Raw genomic sequence first — 17,075 nt, 5'->3', positions numbered from 1 at the left:
GGGATTTTTCCAAACATTTCCATTTTGTACAGAAAAAAAACAGCAGCAGGTGCAGAGAAACCCTCTTTTTTTCCCTCCTCCTCCTCTATTATTGACATTTACACGTGACCCACAAAAGCTTAATGATATCTGCCATTTCGCCACCTCCACTCCAGCCCCATCTTCTTTAATTCTACTCAGCCTCTACCCAGGCAGAGAGTGGTGCTTCCTGCAGGGCTATTAATTATGCATAATTGCTACACTTCAGCTGTCATCACACATCCTCTTGAATATTATATATTTTGCGCAACGGCCAGCAAAAGTGTAAGAAAAAAAAGTTTGCCGTAGATGCCTGGAACTTTTAACAAACAAAGATGATAAACACAAAAACAAACAAAACCAAAAAAAAGTGTCGAGCTCACGGCTGGATGCTTCTAGTTAGCTGAGCAGCCATTTTTTTTTCTTCATAAATTCATAAAACCCAAGGGTCGTAAAGCACGGCTGAAACTTTACAGGCTCATAAAGTACAATTGCAATGCTTATTTGACCAATCAGATCACTTGGCTGGAAGCACCCATTTTATAATAGCATTTAACTGCAATAACTTATGGCATGACTGATTCCTAACTGGAAAGGGTTTTGTCAGTGGATAGATCCGAGCGGGTGTCTCATGGATGCACACATACACACAACACTATATATATATATATATATATATATATATATATATATATATATATATATATATATATATATACATATATATATATATATATATATATAATATATATATATATATATATATACATATATATATATATATATATATATATACATATATATATATATATATATATATATATATACATATATATATATATGTATATATATATTTATGGAACTTTTAACAAAAAAGATCATGGCTGGATGCTTCCAGTTAGCTGAGGCAGACATTTCTTATCTACTGTAACAAATAAAGACATGTCTCACCATACATTACCTGTTAATTGCCTGGAGATTTTATCGTGGAGACATTGACCTGAAAGACGCGGCGCTCATATCACGGTTACACGGCTGCCCCTCACAGCCTTGAGAGCTTTCTGGATCAATCATCTCCTCTGGATTCAAAAGAACCCAATGACCTTGCCGACGAGTTTTTTGTCAGTCACATGTGTCGGGTGCCAGATACAATATTGGAATTTGTGTGTACGGATCTTCTTCTTTCTTTTTAAGAGAGAAAAAGACACATTCGGGGGGGGGGGGGAGGTTTGTGAGTCTTCCTGACAGTGTGGGAGAAAAGATGATTGCCACTCCTCTCCATCAGAGTGACGATGACGGGTGATGGAGGTGAAAATGACTTTGGTTTCTGTAGCGATGCGCCGCTGTGGAGGATAACGCCGTGCTGCCGGTTGCTGGCAGGGCCCGTCTCATTAGCATGTGTCACACGCGCCTCAAGGCGGGTGTCACATAATAACTTTGCGTGCACGTGTTTGTCAATGTGTGCGCGCGCAAGAGAGAGAGAGAGAGAGAGAGAGAGAGAGAGAGAGAGAGAGAGAGAGAGAGAGAGAGAGAGAGAGAGAGAGAGAGAGAGAGAGAGAGAGAGAGAGAGAGAGAGAGAGAGAGAGTCGTGCCATAGAAGGATTTGTCATCCATGCTCCCTGAACAGAGCGAGCCAGGGGACTGCAGTGGTTTTGACTCCGGAGTCGAGGAGGAGCCGAGCGGGACGGCACAGGGTCAAATAAAGGATGACATCCTCGACACCCCGTTTTAATTACTCTATCTTGCTTAGATAGAGCTCGCCTGGCACAAGACAACCGGCAGCTCGGTTAAAAAAAATTCCCAACTCTGCCAGCCTCTCCTCCAGCAGAATCTTCCATCTGGAGTAGAGTGGTGCTCTCCCCCTTCTTCTTCTTTTGTATCTATCTCTGTACCCGGAGAATGAGATGTGACTTGATGGACACATCAATGGGAGGAAAGGAGAGAGGTAAAAGGGAAGGCGGCCAATTGAAGTCCGGCGGAGGAGTATGATGAAATGCTCACTGCCCCACAGAAGGATATGATGAAATGCACATATCCAGATGAGACAGTGCACTAGTAGGAACAAGCATCCCATTGATCCCCGCCATGCCCCGGGAGTGTAGCTACTGTAGCGACGCAGCTTTAGCCCTTCTCCACTAACCCGTGCACTTGCGCCGTCAGATTTTTATGTTGCTCAATCTCGTTCCAAACTGCGTCCGTGTAAACAGTTTGTTGATTAAGCCTTGATGTTTGTAAATTTGCGTGCGCTGTGTGTTTGCGACCTGTAATGCAGTATAATGTGCTTAGTGCTACTGAGTGTAAGTGAGTGCTTGGCCGTTCCCCAGAGAGTGATAGCAGCTGGATCAGACTAATCTAATATAGCCCCCGAGTCTGGGGAGCCATCCATTGCTTATCAGATCTCTCATTCAATAACAGAGAGCTGTGCCAGCTTATGGAGCTACATGTGGAACATTTTCAAGTTTTCTCTCTCTCTCTCTCTCTCTCTCTCTCTCTCTCTCTCGCCTTTTATGTCTGATTTGTGAATGTTTGTGTTTGGCTGTGCAGACTCAATGGATGGCTGCTCCACAGACTGTAATGGAAACGGAGAGTGCGTGGCCGGACACTGCCACTGCTTTGCTGGCTTCTTGGGTCCCGACTGTGCCAAAGGTAAGAGATGTTTGACGAAAAAAAGTGTGTTAGTATGTCCCGCAATACTTTCTGACCACCCTACCCTATCTGTGGCTCTCAGCTCAAAGCCCATTTACTTCTACTGTCACTTTTTCTAAAACTTGTCACAAATGTATAGTTTCTCTTTTATTAAAATGTGACTCAAAAAGGATTAAATAGTGCATTTTCAAAGAACTATTTTCAGCCGTTAATACACCTTCAGTCCATTAGTGAATAATTACAGCAACAGGCCTTTGTATCATCGATTCTCACCTTTCTTTACCTCAACTGCAGAGAGAATTGGGTCTTTACTTAAAGAAATGCTTGACTTTATTCCTTGTCTCCCCTGTGTTTAATCATATTTTAGTTGGACCTCTAAATGTTTTCTTATTTCTTATTTTCTGATGTGCTCCCGTTGTAGTTCGCTGTTGATGCTGTTTGTTCTTAGTAAATACAAAATGAAGTATAATCCACATTTCCACATCACCAGTTAAATTAGTACAGCAACAGAGTCTCGCATACTCACCCCTCTGCTTCTCTGAGTTTTCTATTCTTTGACAGAAATTGGCTTCACGCTTTCATTCACCAACTATTTCCTGTCTCTTCCATTTTGCTGATTTTCAGACGCTGTTAAGCTGGTGTAAAAAAAAACAACCAACACTACTTGCACAAATGCTTCACATTAAAAGACCTTTAGCAACTCAAAGGGGACATCCCCTGTAGATGTTAATTTGAAACATTTGCAAGAAGTGCAAATGTTGTGAAAAAGAGTGGAATAACAATGGAAATTCTATGGCATATACGCTGCAGTTTGGCTAAACAGGCAATACTTATCATGTTGCTGTTGGTTTTAAAATATAGAACATCATCCTTCAACTGCACCTTTCCATGTCATCGACACAGCTCTACAGCATTTGTTTCCCTCTCTGTCTCTGCATCTTCCCCCTCCCTCTTGCTTTCTCTCCACCTCTGTTTCTCATTCTCTCTCTCTCTCTCTGCCTCAGTCTGTCTTTGTAGAATTATTGTAGTTGTATCAGTCTCATTGTGTAGAAACAGCTGATATAATATCACATTCCATGATTTATTTACGCTCATCATTTATTCATTCGCTCCCCTCTCATCCTCGCTCATTTGCTCGCTCGATAATATTCTGCCTTTGAAAAGTTAGACAGCAAGTTTTGGCAAGAGCTGTAAAAAGTGAAGTGTGAATTTATGACTGTGGGGTGCAGAGTGTTAGATTTAACAAAGGATCAAACAAACACATGCCCGCACGCGTGAACGGCACAGGGCCTTCACTGCAAATTCTCCCAGAGAATAAAAAAATAATTAAAAAAGGCGTCCGTTCTGGATCGTCTTTCTAATCCATTTGAAGTCTGGAGCTGCTTTGCCTCCTCCAGCTGCAGTGAGGAGTCTAACTGGAGTCTAACTGGAGTGTAACTGTCAGTGCGTCATCAGACGCTCCCTGGCTTTATTCTACCTGGCTGTCATTACATTAGTCACACGGCTCTCAATGCCTGCATGGAGATGGCTCTGCTTTCCCCCCTCATTCCATAAACCCCTAATGCTCCGTTTTCACGATTGTTTTCACGGCCTGTTCAGAGTAAGTGAGGTGACGTTGGGGGGGATTTTCTACAATTCCTGGGTTGCCGTGGTAGCCGGGCTCAGGTGGTGCTTGAGTAAATTGAAACAGCGTGAGGGATAAGCTGGAGTGTGTGTGTGTGTGTGTACGCGCAGACATGCGTGTGTGCGAGAGAAAGAAAGGGAGACAGAGGCTGCTTGAGGATTTGCTGAATCCGCGCACAAGCTGAGATAAGAGAGCGTAGCCCCACTCACGGCAGGTTACTGCGGTCGCCCAGCTAATATACTGCAGTACTGCATGAGTGTGTGTGCGTGTGTGTGCCACTGAGTGCGTGAGTGTAATCTGTGTTTGTCATGTTGCAGATTCGTGCCCCGTGTTGTGCAGCGGCAACGGCGTGTATGAGAAAGGGAGGTGTGTGTGCCTGGCGGGGTGGAAGGGGGCAGAGTGTAACGTGGAGGAAGGTCAGTGTATCGACCCCACCTGCTCCAACCACGGCTCCTGCATCCAGGGGATTTGCATCTGTGGTCCGGCCTACAAAGGGGTTAACTGTGAACAAGGTAAGATTTTTTTTTACGCTGTTAAAAGGCGAAATACACATCTCATGGTGTCACAGCTGCACAACAGCAACGGCTCCGCTTTTACATATTTAAATGAGTGACTTAGCTATTTTTGCTTATGGTAAGCATTCAATTTAAAGCTGCGCTAATCAATATATTTATACTAACAATGGAAGAAATTACATAATTCTACAGGGGCCTCTCTTGGTGTCAAACCCACAGAGAATTATTGCTCGACTGTAGACCCCCTCAGCTCTATGAAAGAGAAATCAGTCAAGTACATTTTTTGTAAATTTTTCAAGTAAATTTGCCTCTTAAGGCTTTACAATCTGTAAAATATACAACACCCTCTATTCTAAGACAGTCGTTCAGGATAAGGAAAATCTCTCAAAATATAACCTGTTACAAGGAAAACATGCATCAGTGTTTTACTATTTACAGCCTGCCCAACCCCAAATGGCAGACAGACCAAGATATTGACTACATAGTGAATATGATGGGATATTTAGCTGCTAAAGAGGCAGATATTTACCTTATGAGTTGGTGGAGACCAAAACAGAGCTAAAAGGAGAGTGAGCATTGGAGCAACATTCATCAGGTGGACAGAAACACGACTTATCATGTATGCTAATGTTGCTAACATGTTAGCCATAGCCAGTGTTGGGAAAGCTTCTTAGAAAGTATAGTTAGCTAAGCTACTCTGGTAACTTGTACAAGTTCATTCCAAGTCAATGTTATATCATGAATATATACAGTATAAATAGAAATATATAAATATAGGCCTATTATAAATGATATATATAACAAATATCAAAGTACACTGAGCTTGAGCTTGAGAAATGTTTGGGAAAATGTAGCTTGTGTGGACGCTAACGAACTACTTGAATAATAAAAGAGCTAAACTACTGAAAAGCTGTTTGATTCATAAAACAGCGACGCTAACACCAAGCCATTGAGAAATTTAGTTAAACTAGTATCGAAGCCACTTGTAGTTGCTGCCCAACACTGGCCATAACAACTTTTTGAAGTGATAATTTTTGAAGTGTTGTGTTATCTACTTGGCCCCAAATGGACAATTAATGCAGCTTTAACACTGATTTTTATCTTTGAACCTAATTAAATTTCTCCTAATCTCGACAGTGTCATCATTGTCAAATTGAAATGCAGATAAATCATACATACTGCTGGAATCTGCAACACTTCATCTTTCAATGGATGTCCATCAAGTATGAATGTTCTTAAATCAAAAGCTATCATGGTGACTGCTGTCTGTTCGTTCATGATTACAGTGCAAGCACAAGCCGCTGGTAGCTAATTCAGCATGACCTTTCATGGTGCAGATTTAGCAAAAAGCTAACAAATGTAGGCTGCAAAAACAAAGGTTACGCCATGGCAACATTATACCTCCTCTTTAGATCCGAAGAATGCCGAGAACCTGGTTGGCAAGAAATTTAAACATGAAAACAAGAAAAAATAATAGTAATGACAATTTTTTGTTTTTGTTTTCTAACGATATTAAAGCATAGAATGTCCTATCAACATGGTTCTTATAGACTTATCACTATCAAAAACCTAAACAATTTGGAATTGCATCCCTCTATGTATTTACTATATATTTGTTATATACTGGACATACTGTTATTATTATTGTAGCCAAGACATAAACCTTAAAGTAAAGATAGTAAAAAAGGGCCTTGGGTTGAAATGACCAGACCATAAATGATTCAGGTAGCTCAGGCACCTCACAGTCGTACAGGAAACCAGCTGTGGGCCTTTGTCACAACCTCCCCTTGCAGCTGTCCATTGTAAAACCACCCAATAAATTAGCCAAAACAAACAAAGCCATGATATCTAAAACAATGATGATGTTACACTTGACGATAACCTGATGGCACAGCTGTCCCGGAGACCGGCCTGCTGTCGCCTCCGGTATCTCGGCCTGCAGAGACTAAATCAGGTGTTTGACCTTGGGCGGCGGAGCTGAGCTGAGCCGAACTGTGCTGAGCTTTGGCTTGGCACTCGGAGCTGTAATTACACACACGCTAACACAGCGAAGCGCGGACCACCGTGACACACACACACACACACACACACACACACACACACACACGCACACACACACACACACACACGCACACTCGCAAACCAACCCATTTCACCCCCTTATCAAAGCCTCAGTTCTAAGTGTCCTATGAAGTGTAATGTTGTGGAACAGATACAGGGATTGTAGCTGGGGTGGTTAACTCCTGGATGGGATGCAAAGAACACTGCTTTCATACTCGGTGAACTGATGATTATAATGAGGCCGGCACACCAGCCCCCCCTCTCCCACTTACCCACCCTTTCACTCTCACCTCTGACTCATTCTCGCTCTTCCTTTTGTCCCCTCTCTCTCTCTCTCTCTGCAGTGGACTGCGTGGACCCTCAGTGCGGCGGGCACGGTGTTTGCGTGCGCGGGGAGTGCGTGTGCTCTGCAGGCTGGGCAGGAGTGAGCTGTGATGACCCGCTGCCAGCCTGTCAGGAGCAGTGTTCAGGACATGGCACCTACCTACCCGAGTCGGACGCCTGCGCCTGCCAGCCCAACTGGACAGGACCGGACTGTTACACTGGTAAGACCTGAGGATTATATGTTCACTCACAGAAAAACACAAAACTAAAAAAACAGGAAATCGCCATCGCACATCTCTTGAATGCTAGTGTTAGTGTGCTAGTGTGGTAGCACGCGTGCCAGATACTATTTTGTGGGGATTTGATCGACATGAGAGAGAAATATGGACCGGAGCCACCCTGTGAAATGTGTCAGCGTGTGTGTGTGTGTGTGTGTGTGTGTCTGTGTGCATGCATGTGTGTTTCTTTTCATGCTGGTCTTAAATGAAATTTCCCCTCATGACGCTCCAGAGCCACCCCCTTGCAATAGCACTCACTTTCCTGCGCATTTATAGTGCAACACGCATTTACACGTATGCACATGCACACACACACGATCCCTTCAGCTAAATGACTGTAGAAAAAAAAAAAAGAAAAAGGCAGACGGGGGAAAAGAAAAAGACCTCTATTCTCACTTTGCTGCGAGGCCTTTTAGAGACTGCTACTCTGAGGAACATTCGGCTTGGCATTTAAGAGCTTGCTGATGTTTATTTCAGACCCCGTTACCTGCACGCTACATATTAGTCAGTGCGTGGTTGTTGGATATAGCTGTAAAAGATTTCTTACATTCGCACCTACATGAAATCTCTGTTGAACTCCGTAAACTCTGCCAGCTATTCTACACTGGCAGTGAAAAAACAGGCAGCGAGTAAGGGGAAAAGTAAAGCATGTCTTCTCTATTGTCAAATATATAGAATGCAGTACTCTGCGGTGCACAGTGAGGAGAGTGTCCTTGTCCTTGAAGTGTAAACTGACAGAGAGGAAAATAGCCGTTATAGCACTGATTTTCCTCTTTTTCCGCCGCACTAACCGAACGCTGGTGTTGGGGAAGGATCCGCCTTACTGCGCACGCCAATGATTTGCAGGCAATTGGCATTAGCCGCCGCTCTCAGGTGCATGTACGCCTTATTATAGTGATATAGCCCATGATAATGATAGACCGTGGCTGAGTGTCTGAGATATGAGCGGCCTCTCTCTACCTGCCGGGCTTTTAATCAAAAGGACCCTGCCATGCTACGTCCTGGTCTTGTTGAAGCATAGCTAAGCTAATGTAATTCTAATAGAGAGCTGAAAAACTCTCCAACTTTAATCCACTTTTTCCTCCCTCTCCATGCTATGTATATTTAAATTGAAATAACTTTTTTACTGCAGCTGGATAAGTAGTCTTTGTGTGCCTCCAGCACTTTGCTCTCTTTACTGATGGATGAGGCTTTGCCTCTGCAGCGAGAGAGAGGGAGCGAGATGGTGAGGAGCGAGGAGAAGAGAGAGGGAAAAAAAAGAGGAGGGACGAAATTTAAAGGGATGTTGCAAGGGAGATGGAGAGAGGGATACTTAAAAGAGAATGCTGACAGAGACAAAGATGGAGAGATGAAGGGAAAGAAAGGGTATTAACATACCCACCAAATCTGATCAAAATGTCAGAAAAGAATAATAGAGCTGCATTTGAGTCCCTGTAGTTTAAATATGCGGCGCAAATACGAATCATTTGGCTGTTATTATGAGTCTATTCACTCTTCCCCTCCTTCTGGGAGCTCAGCTATTAGAGGTGGGAAGATTATGTATTGTGAGAAAGTAGACCTTTTTTATCCTCTTCTATCGCTAGTTTTTTTTTCTCTCTCTCACCTATCTCCGATGTCTCATCCCCAATTCAGGATTTTCTTTTTAACTTTTCCCCTCTACATGTCCCTTGTGCCTCTTTTACCATTTTCTTTTCTTCCTACACTCGATTCCTCCATTTGCTCCCCTCCCCTCTCGTTCTCCCTCCCTCCCTCTCGAACTCGCACCCTTTTTCTTCTTCTCACGCGTATACCCCCACCCACCTGTTTGGCAGAGCTGTGCCCGGTGCCATGTGGCAGCCATGGCGTTTGCTCCGAGGGCCAGTGCCAGTGCGAGGAGGGTTGGATTGGCGCTGCGTGCGACCAGAGAGCATGCCATCCTCGCTGCGAAGAACACGGCCAGTGCCACGACGGGACCTGCATCTGCCAGCCTGGCTGGGAGGGAGAGCACTGTAACATTGGTGAGCTGTGTGTGTGTGTGTGTGTGTGTGTGTGTGTGTGTGCGCGCACGTGGGAGTGTTGGATTATTCCTTGTGATATTTTGATTAGTGTGATAGGTTTCAAAAAGGTGTCACTGTTACAATTATTTTCTCTTACACAATTCTCACCTTTCTTTCTCCCTCTCAGTTACTCATGACTTGGACGTCGTTGTGAAAGGTAATTCATCTATATTCAGGATAGAAATGTCATATTGTGCTCCTCTGACATGCTCACAAATGGCAAAAATGTTTGTGTGTGTGTGTGTGTGTGTGTGTGTGTGTGTGTGTGTGTGTGTGTGTGTGCGTGTGCGTGTGTGTGTGCGTGTGCACATGTGCATGTGGGTCACACCTTTTCAGACGGCTGTCCAGGGTTGTGCAGCGGACACGGCCGCTGTACCCTGGAGCAGAGCGGCTGGCGCTGCGTCTGCCAGGCTGGATGGAGCGGGCCTGGATGCAGCGTTGTCATGGAAACTGACTGCAGTGATGGAACAGACAACGACGGAGGTGACATTCTAACATCATCTATCATTTTCTATCCCCTTTTTTTTTCTCCTCTTTCGTACCTCTTTTCATTTCTGTCTTTGTGGCAGATTGTCCATTCCATTCCATTACTTTCTCCTCCTGTTTCTCCTGCCGAAAGAAATCTACCTCGTCGTTCCTCCCCTGCATCCTTTCCGTGCTGTCCCGATCCTGCCGAGACGCCTGTAGAGTCCCGCTGGTCATTATTATATTGAATATGTACTTGTGTGTGTGTGTGCGTGCGTGGTCTGCGCGTCTGTTTTTCCCCTCTCATCACAGCTAAATGTCTGATATGCATACCACCTGCTGGGATAAAAGGCCCTCTGAGAAATTTTCTCAAGTCGCAATACAGCAAAGCAATGCAGAATAGTGTGCTTCTCTGGCTGCGAGGTGTCTGGTGACAGGTGAGAGGTGTGTGTCGCTCAGCCTCGTAGCTGTGTCGTTCTATCCTCAGGTGAACAGACAAGAAAGGAACATTTCATCGCAATCGTTTCCCTCCCATTTCAGTCCCATCCGAGGCTGTTTCTCCGACACATAACGTACGTTTCAAGATGTAGTGCGCTAATACATTACTTTCAACTGTGCCCATGCATTTTAAAACATCAAATATCCATTATGGACGCGGCCGTTTAGCCGGCGTTGTAATCCGTCATAGCAAACAAGGTAGTGTCGCTTTTGTTTAGAGGAAAAGCGTCCTAGTTTTTTGTTTTTTTTATTCATGGTTCCACGTTTTGTGATGAGTGGCTTTTGAATCAGTGCACACAGCAGCGGGAAAACCTCAAACGCATACATACTTTTTTTGTAGTCCTTTTTCCGGCTGGTGCAGAGTGCTGCTGATAGCTACAATGTAACCGTTTCTTTTTCTTCCCCTCTGCACATTGTTTACCAAAGCTGCATGACTGACTGAGCCGACACTTCAGAAAGTCGGCGTAGACGGCTGCTCGAAACATGAAATACAGGCCCTTACCCTGGATTATAACCCCAGAGCCAGGCAATAAGAAACGTCTGGTGGACTATAAACTAGGGCCTGAATAAAGGAAACAAGTCATAGCAGGACGGCGGCCTGCCAACAGCGTCGGCACTGATGGTTTTTATATTAATGGATTACATCATTGTTCTGATTTTGTTTTGTTAACGGACGTTTACTCCGTGGTGTTTAAGAGGAGTGAGAGAAGTGTTAAAGCGCCATCACACTGTGCTGCAAATACATTTGCACATTGTGTATGGACGTTTAATGCAGTCACACCTTAAACAAACTGAACCCTTTCTCACGCTGCCGATCGATTTTACACATAAAGGTCTACTGGTCACAAAGAGCACGAGTCAGCCTGTGAAAACAGTTGTGTGATTCCTTCTGTGGCTCTGCAGCTTCGTCAGGTCTGAAATAAATATCCCTAATGACGTCATCGCAGGTTGTCTCAGCTTGGATTTGGAGGCTACAGATTTAAATGAAAAACAAACAAAGAATGTAGATTTCAAACGAATAATTTGACATTAAGAAAATATACTTTCCCGCAGAAAGCTAGATGAGAAGATCGATACAATTGATCCACCTCCCTTGTATATAAAGAACAGCAGGTTCCTGGAGTCTCGTCGTCCCCGTGAGGTTGCGCGATTCCAGGAAGTCACTGTGCCCGGCTATGAAGTAGTCATATAACCCTCCATTAAAAAAACAAATCGCTGTTGTGGTTTTTTTGTATGGATTAAACAATTGAGATTTTAAATTTGTGAGCTTCAGAGATCTATCGCTTTAAAAGACTGGTGATACTAGCAATGTTATTGGTTGCATTATGGGATTCTGCTTATACCAAATTTGGACTAAAAGTCAGGATACCTCAGCTGCTTTGAATATGATCATTTCTTTATTTATATTTTTATGGTTCGTAGATCTTGGTCTTATAAATCCCCCCCCCACAAGATGGAAGTGCACTACTGCATTGTTGGATTATCCCTTTAATACATATGTGTTGACTTCATTTAATATCCCATTGTCTTTCTGACTGTATGAAGAGGGAAGTAGAGGTTGAGGTGGTGAGTGGGTGGAGGAAGCGACGACTTTCTCTCTGCATTACAATAAATTGCCCTCTGTGCAAAAAGCTATATACAGTACATGCTGCATGACATCGTATAGTATTGTAATGTATGAATATTGATGAAGTGAATATACTGTAGGTAGCCAACTGTTGAGTTTAGGGATGAATTTGCCGGAGAAAGACTCGCTAACAAAGCCTTATGGAGACCACTTACACTTCTCCTATCTCGCTATCCTCACACCTCTCTGCACAGCTTTTCAGATACCATAATTTTCTATCGCACAATTCAGCCATCTCCCTTAATTGGCAGATATACCATAGGTACTCATAGCCGTCTCTCGCAGCAATCTTTTTGTCTCTGAAGATAGACAGAGATGGAAAGATGCTATCACAAGTAATCAGAGAATAAAGAGGAACTCTGAAGAGAGAGTTTCAATTATTCCGCCTGGATGGGAGAGCGGAGCGCATGTATTGTTCTTCCTCTTGGAAAAAAAAACACCATATTTTTCCACACTAGGCAGTGTAATCATACATATTTATATGCATTACATATGTTCATTTTCACTGTCCCTCTTTGTGTGCAATGGTAAACAACCGTGGCTGCATAATGAGCCAAAAACGTGTGCGTCCTTTTAATGATAGTGATATTAGAATTTCAATTAATAGTGTGCTTTCAAGTTCAAGTAGTGAATCTTATGGAAATCAGCCATTGTACTCCGCTACCTTTTGTAGGAGGAGGTTATAATAGAATATTGTTGGCCTTTCGCTCTCTGCTCCGTGGTCAGATGCATTTAAATGTCAGCACCGCTTCCTGCCTTTTCAGAAACAGGCTTGAAATAGGAAACACAAATGCCAGCCCGGCTCCCATTACCTGCCGCCTCGCTTCGTATTCGCAGCTCATTGTTTACCCCGGAACTTTTGCGGATCGCGTTCGAATAATGCTGGAGATTCAGGTCTGATTTATAACAATAGATGCTATAATTGTGCACTGATGGCCCCTAATGAATCTCGTTTGATTGATACTCGTGGTTATGATGATGCATGCGCAGTTCATTGTCGTAGAAGAGATTACTCCAGGAGAGTTTCTTCACCGGCCGAGCAGTGTGAAAATGACTTCTTGGCAGGTCTTTATGGCGTCTTCTTCACGTCTGTGCACTGCGGATATATACAGTACCTTGGCCTTTAGAGTAGAAATGTGTTCTCAGCACCTTTAGTCACTTAAATCGATTAAAGCCTTTATTGGCTATGCACAATAAAGATGTTAATGTCTCCCCTATATGAACTGTGTAAATTCAAGCAACCCTCTAAACAACCAACTCCTCATAAAACGCAGTTTTTTTTATATAAATGGTTTGACTTCCTGTCTATTTCAGATGGCCTCATTGACTGTGTGGACCCGGACTGCTGCGAGCAGCTGAGTTGCGGCTCCGACCCCCTGTGTCACGGCTCAGCCGACCCCTTGGCTCTGCTGCAGCAGAGCCCGCCGCCACCCGCCGCATCCCCCCCGCCCACCAGCACGCACGCTCACAGCTTCTACCGCCGTATACGCTTCCTCCTCGGCAAGGCGGCCACACACACTCTCCCCGGAGACGTGCCCTTTGATACCAGGTATGTGCGTGGCGTGCTCTCTGTTTGCCCGGACCCCTGCGCATGCATGCCAAATACCTTCATGTGTTTGTTTTGGGCGCCTGTGTCCTTGAGCTGCCCTCCTATATAGTACGCGGAAAGACAGGAGGTGCAGTTAATGAAGTAGATGCATCTGTATTAATGCGCCGGATCGTCCGTCGCCCATTATTTGTTTAATGAAAGCGTGTGTGTTTGCATGTAAATGAGGCTTTTCATGTCTGCGCACACGTCTTCGTGATCTGTGTTCCCCTGGAGATCAGCAGACGCACGGCAGCGCGTCATCACCCGGGTATCGGTGTCGGGCTACAACTGCATTAGAGTATTTGTTTGTTACATATTAATGTCTTTCGGTTTCAGCAGTCACAAAGGGTGTCCCCATTAATTTTTCAGCGGCCTCTCACTTTCATATCTAACAGGAGGAAATACACATCACCGGCAAGATGATGACCTAGAAAGTTTGGTTTCGGCAAACAAGAAGTGATGCCTATCTAGAAAATGGCAAAGTGCCCCCCCCCCCCCAACCTCCGGTTCACTTGAAGAATAAACAAATGAATTAATAATGTGGGAAATCGATGGCAGCTTTCAGGACAGGAGTAACAAACGGGGCAACGCAGCCACCCGGAGAAACCTCACCATCCTTCATTTATCCCTCTTCTGGAATAACAGATAGGCTCCATCAATGAATGTGTGTGTGTGTGTGTGTGTGTGTGTGTGTGTGTGTGTGTGTGTGTGTGTACACCACATGTGCCTAGTCTGTCTTCATTTGACCAGTTCAACGATTATTCCAGATTTAAGCAGCGTATTTCACACTTTACGTGCAAAATCAAGATGAATCTTTCAAAATAGTCTGGATGTGACTGATGGTTTAAATTCTATTTAAAGAACAACACAGCCCTTTCTGCTGCAGGTACCACTGTCACTGTAATATAAACATGATGCCGAAGTTTTTTTTTGTGTTTTGTTTTTATATGACAGGGTGTTGAAAGGTGTTACTGTGGGTGAAGCTATATTTATGGTCCTTGTATCCTGGCAATCTGGCAGATTTCATTGTGCTAAAGAATGGAATTGCACTGAGCAGAATAAATGCAGTTTTGCTATTTCTGCGCGCACAAGGTCGCTCGGCACAATGTGCCTCTCTCTTCAAACAGTCATTATGTTTTCCATCATTGTAAACCAGGCATCTCTCCCTTTTCTTTGTGTTTCTCTCTTGCTCCCCTCTCGGCTTCCTGTCTGTTTTGTTTTTTTTCAGCCGGGCAGCTGTGATTCGAGGCAGCGTTGCCTTGCAGGACGGCTCGCCTCTAGTCGGAGTCAACATCACCTTCCCACAGCATCCAGAGTACGGTTACACTATCAGCAGGCAGGACGGAAGGTAGAGGCATCCACACACAAAATATCATCTTCTTTTTAATTATTTCCTTTGCGCTCCATTCTTATTCTGTCTCTCTGTCGTCTGACTCTAGTTTTGACCTGGTGACATTGGGCGCGATGTCCGTGACCCTGATGTTCCAGCGGCCCCCCTTCCTGCCGCAGACGCGTACAATCTGGACGCCAAACAACAACTTCCTGGTTCTGGACCAGGTGACCATGTCCAGAGAGGAAGCACAAACTCCCACGTGTGACATCAGGAGTGTTTTGAGTCCCTACCCGCTGGTCCTACCCTACCCGCTCCCCAGATACACCGGAGCGTGTGCAGAGAAGGGGCCGGCAGTGCCGGAGCTGCAGGTACCAAACTACTGAACTACAATCAGGAAATCTAATTATAAAGCAAGTAATCTATGTTGGTATGTCCTTCGCATATCTCAAGAGCTGTCCATCCAATCTACTTCACACTTGGCGGATGTTCAATGATAATGAAATTTGAATAAACAAAATGAACGTCATGGGGGGGAAGGGGGGAGGCATCAGGGATCTTCAGACCAAGCCGAGCATGTCGTCACTAGTCTATATATAATGTAACAATTCAATGCTTCGTGTCTACAAACGACAGGCAGTGAGAATGAAGCTTCGGCTCAATTTGTTACAGCTCAGCAACAAACCAACCCGGTCTCACAGGGTTTTGCAAATTTAGCTCATTCCTTATTTGCATGATGCAAATAAGGAATGAGCAAAATGCAAATTAGCACTCCATCCTTATACTTCCCCACCACAAAAGCAAATTAGGCGGCTGAAAGTCAGGTGTGGAGGTCAGACTGGTGATTATATATTTACCCTCCGACGTGACTCCAAAGATTTTTTTTTATAGTAACCAAAACCTCAACCCAACCTCATTTCAGTAAAATTCCCGGGACACAGAGAGTGGTTTTCTTGTTACCTGGACACGCGATAGACTGCAGAGAATGTTGTATCCAATGTGTGCCTTGGTCACACCATCCTTTTGTTGGAAAGAGCAAAGGGCCTTCTTTTTTTGCTTACATATATTACCATTCATATCCACGACACAGCATCTGCACAAGTTCAAGCTCATTTTACAAATTCCGACGAGATTGGGACTGAAGACACGTCAAAGATGAAGGAACATTTTATCCTCATGACAAATAACACCTCAGGATAAAATAGGCAGCAAAAAAAATAAATAATGAACTGAAGGAACAGTACTTGGTGTTCTCTGTAAGCTTAGTTACACCCACCGTGTTCACCTGTGTAAAAAAATGGAATCTAAGCCTTTAAACTTCAGAGGAAAAATGTGTCGGAGATAATAATTAGAGATAATTTGATTTAAGATACTCAAACGGTATCTGATTTCAGCCAAGAGAAATATCATACAGGATGAATCAATGTTTGCTGCAGCAGCTAGTTTACCTTTTATTAGAGAAATGAGCATGGCCTTTTATTTGCTACTCTACAAGGATTTAGGATATAGACATTTTCTTTAAAAGAAACCCTCATGGATACGGACAGATATCATTATTCTTTCAGTTAAAATATTCTCAAAGAAAGAAATTGAAAACGTTCTTCGTTGTGACATATTTGGTGTACTCCCTGCACTTTACTGTGTGAGCTGTGTATTCCTGTACCTGCCTGTCAGCTCATTATTTAAGAAAACAAAGTAATGATACAACACCTTTCTTTCTTCTATCATTCCTCACTCTCGTTCTCCCTAGGCGGTGCAGGAAGAAGTTTCAATCCCTGGGGCCTTTTCGAAGCTGAGCTATTTGAGCACCCGTTCCGCAGGCTACCTCTCTCTGCTCAGAATCCTCCTCACACCTCCCTCGCTGTTGTCCCCAATCTCCCCACTGGGCGGTCTCTCCAAGGTGCATGTCCGCGCATCGGTCCAGGGAAGGTTGTACCAGCGCTGGTATCCCGCCGGGCCCGGCCTGGTCCACAGGCTGGTCTGGAACAAGACTGATATTTATGGCCAGGAGGTCTGGGGCCTCACTCACGCAACTGGTAGGTAGAATGTAAAATACTCGTTCCAA

The 17,075-nt window shown here is 44.1% G+C and overlaps 1 protein-coding gene across 1 annotated transcript in view; it reads left to right on the top strand.

The window, feature by feature from the left end:
- The window catches only part of tenm1 (teneurin transmembrane protein 1), a 163,208-nt gene that overhangs the window by 89,432 nt on the left and 56,701 nt on the right, over positions 1–17,075 (top strand). Inside the window, 10 exon segments of the mRNA XM_068714351.1 lie at positions 2,563–2,664; positions 4,606–4,800; positions 7,209–7,409; positions 9,278–9,463; positions 9,630–9,659; positions 9,839–9,985; positions 13,407–13,641; positions 14,909–15,028; positions 15,120–15,381; positions 16,761–17,046. Coding sequence (XP_068570452.1) covers positions 2,563–2,664; positions 4,606–4,800; positions 7,209–7,409; positions 9,278–9,463; positions 9,630–9,659; positions 9,839–9,985; positions 13,407–13,641; positions 14,909–15,028; positions 15,120–15,381; positions 16,761–17,046 — 1,764 coding nt within the window.

The sequence above is a fragment of the Cebidichthys violaceus genome, unplaced genomic scaffold (assembly GCF_023349555.1).
Source record: "Cebidichthys violaceus isolate CVI_PGR_0920_01 unplaced genomic scaffold, fCebVio1.0.p SCAF_2, whole genome shotgun sequence".
Classification (NCBI taxonomy): domain Eukaryota; kingdom Metazoa; phylum Chordata; class Actinopteri; order Perciformes; family Stichaeidae; genus Cebidichthys; species Cebidichthys violaceus.
The sequence above is the reverse complement of the archived record's forward strand: the minus strand, read 5'-3'. Positions and strand labels throughout refer to the sequence as shown.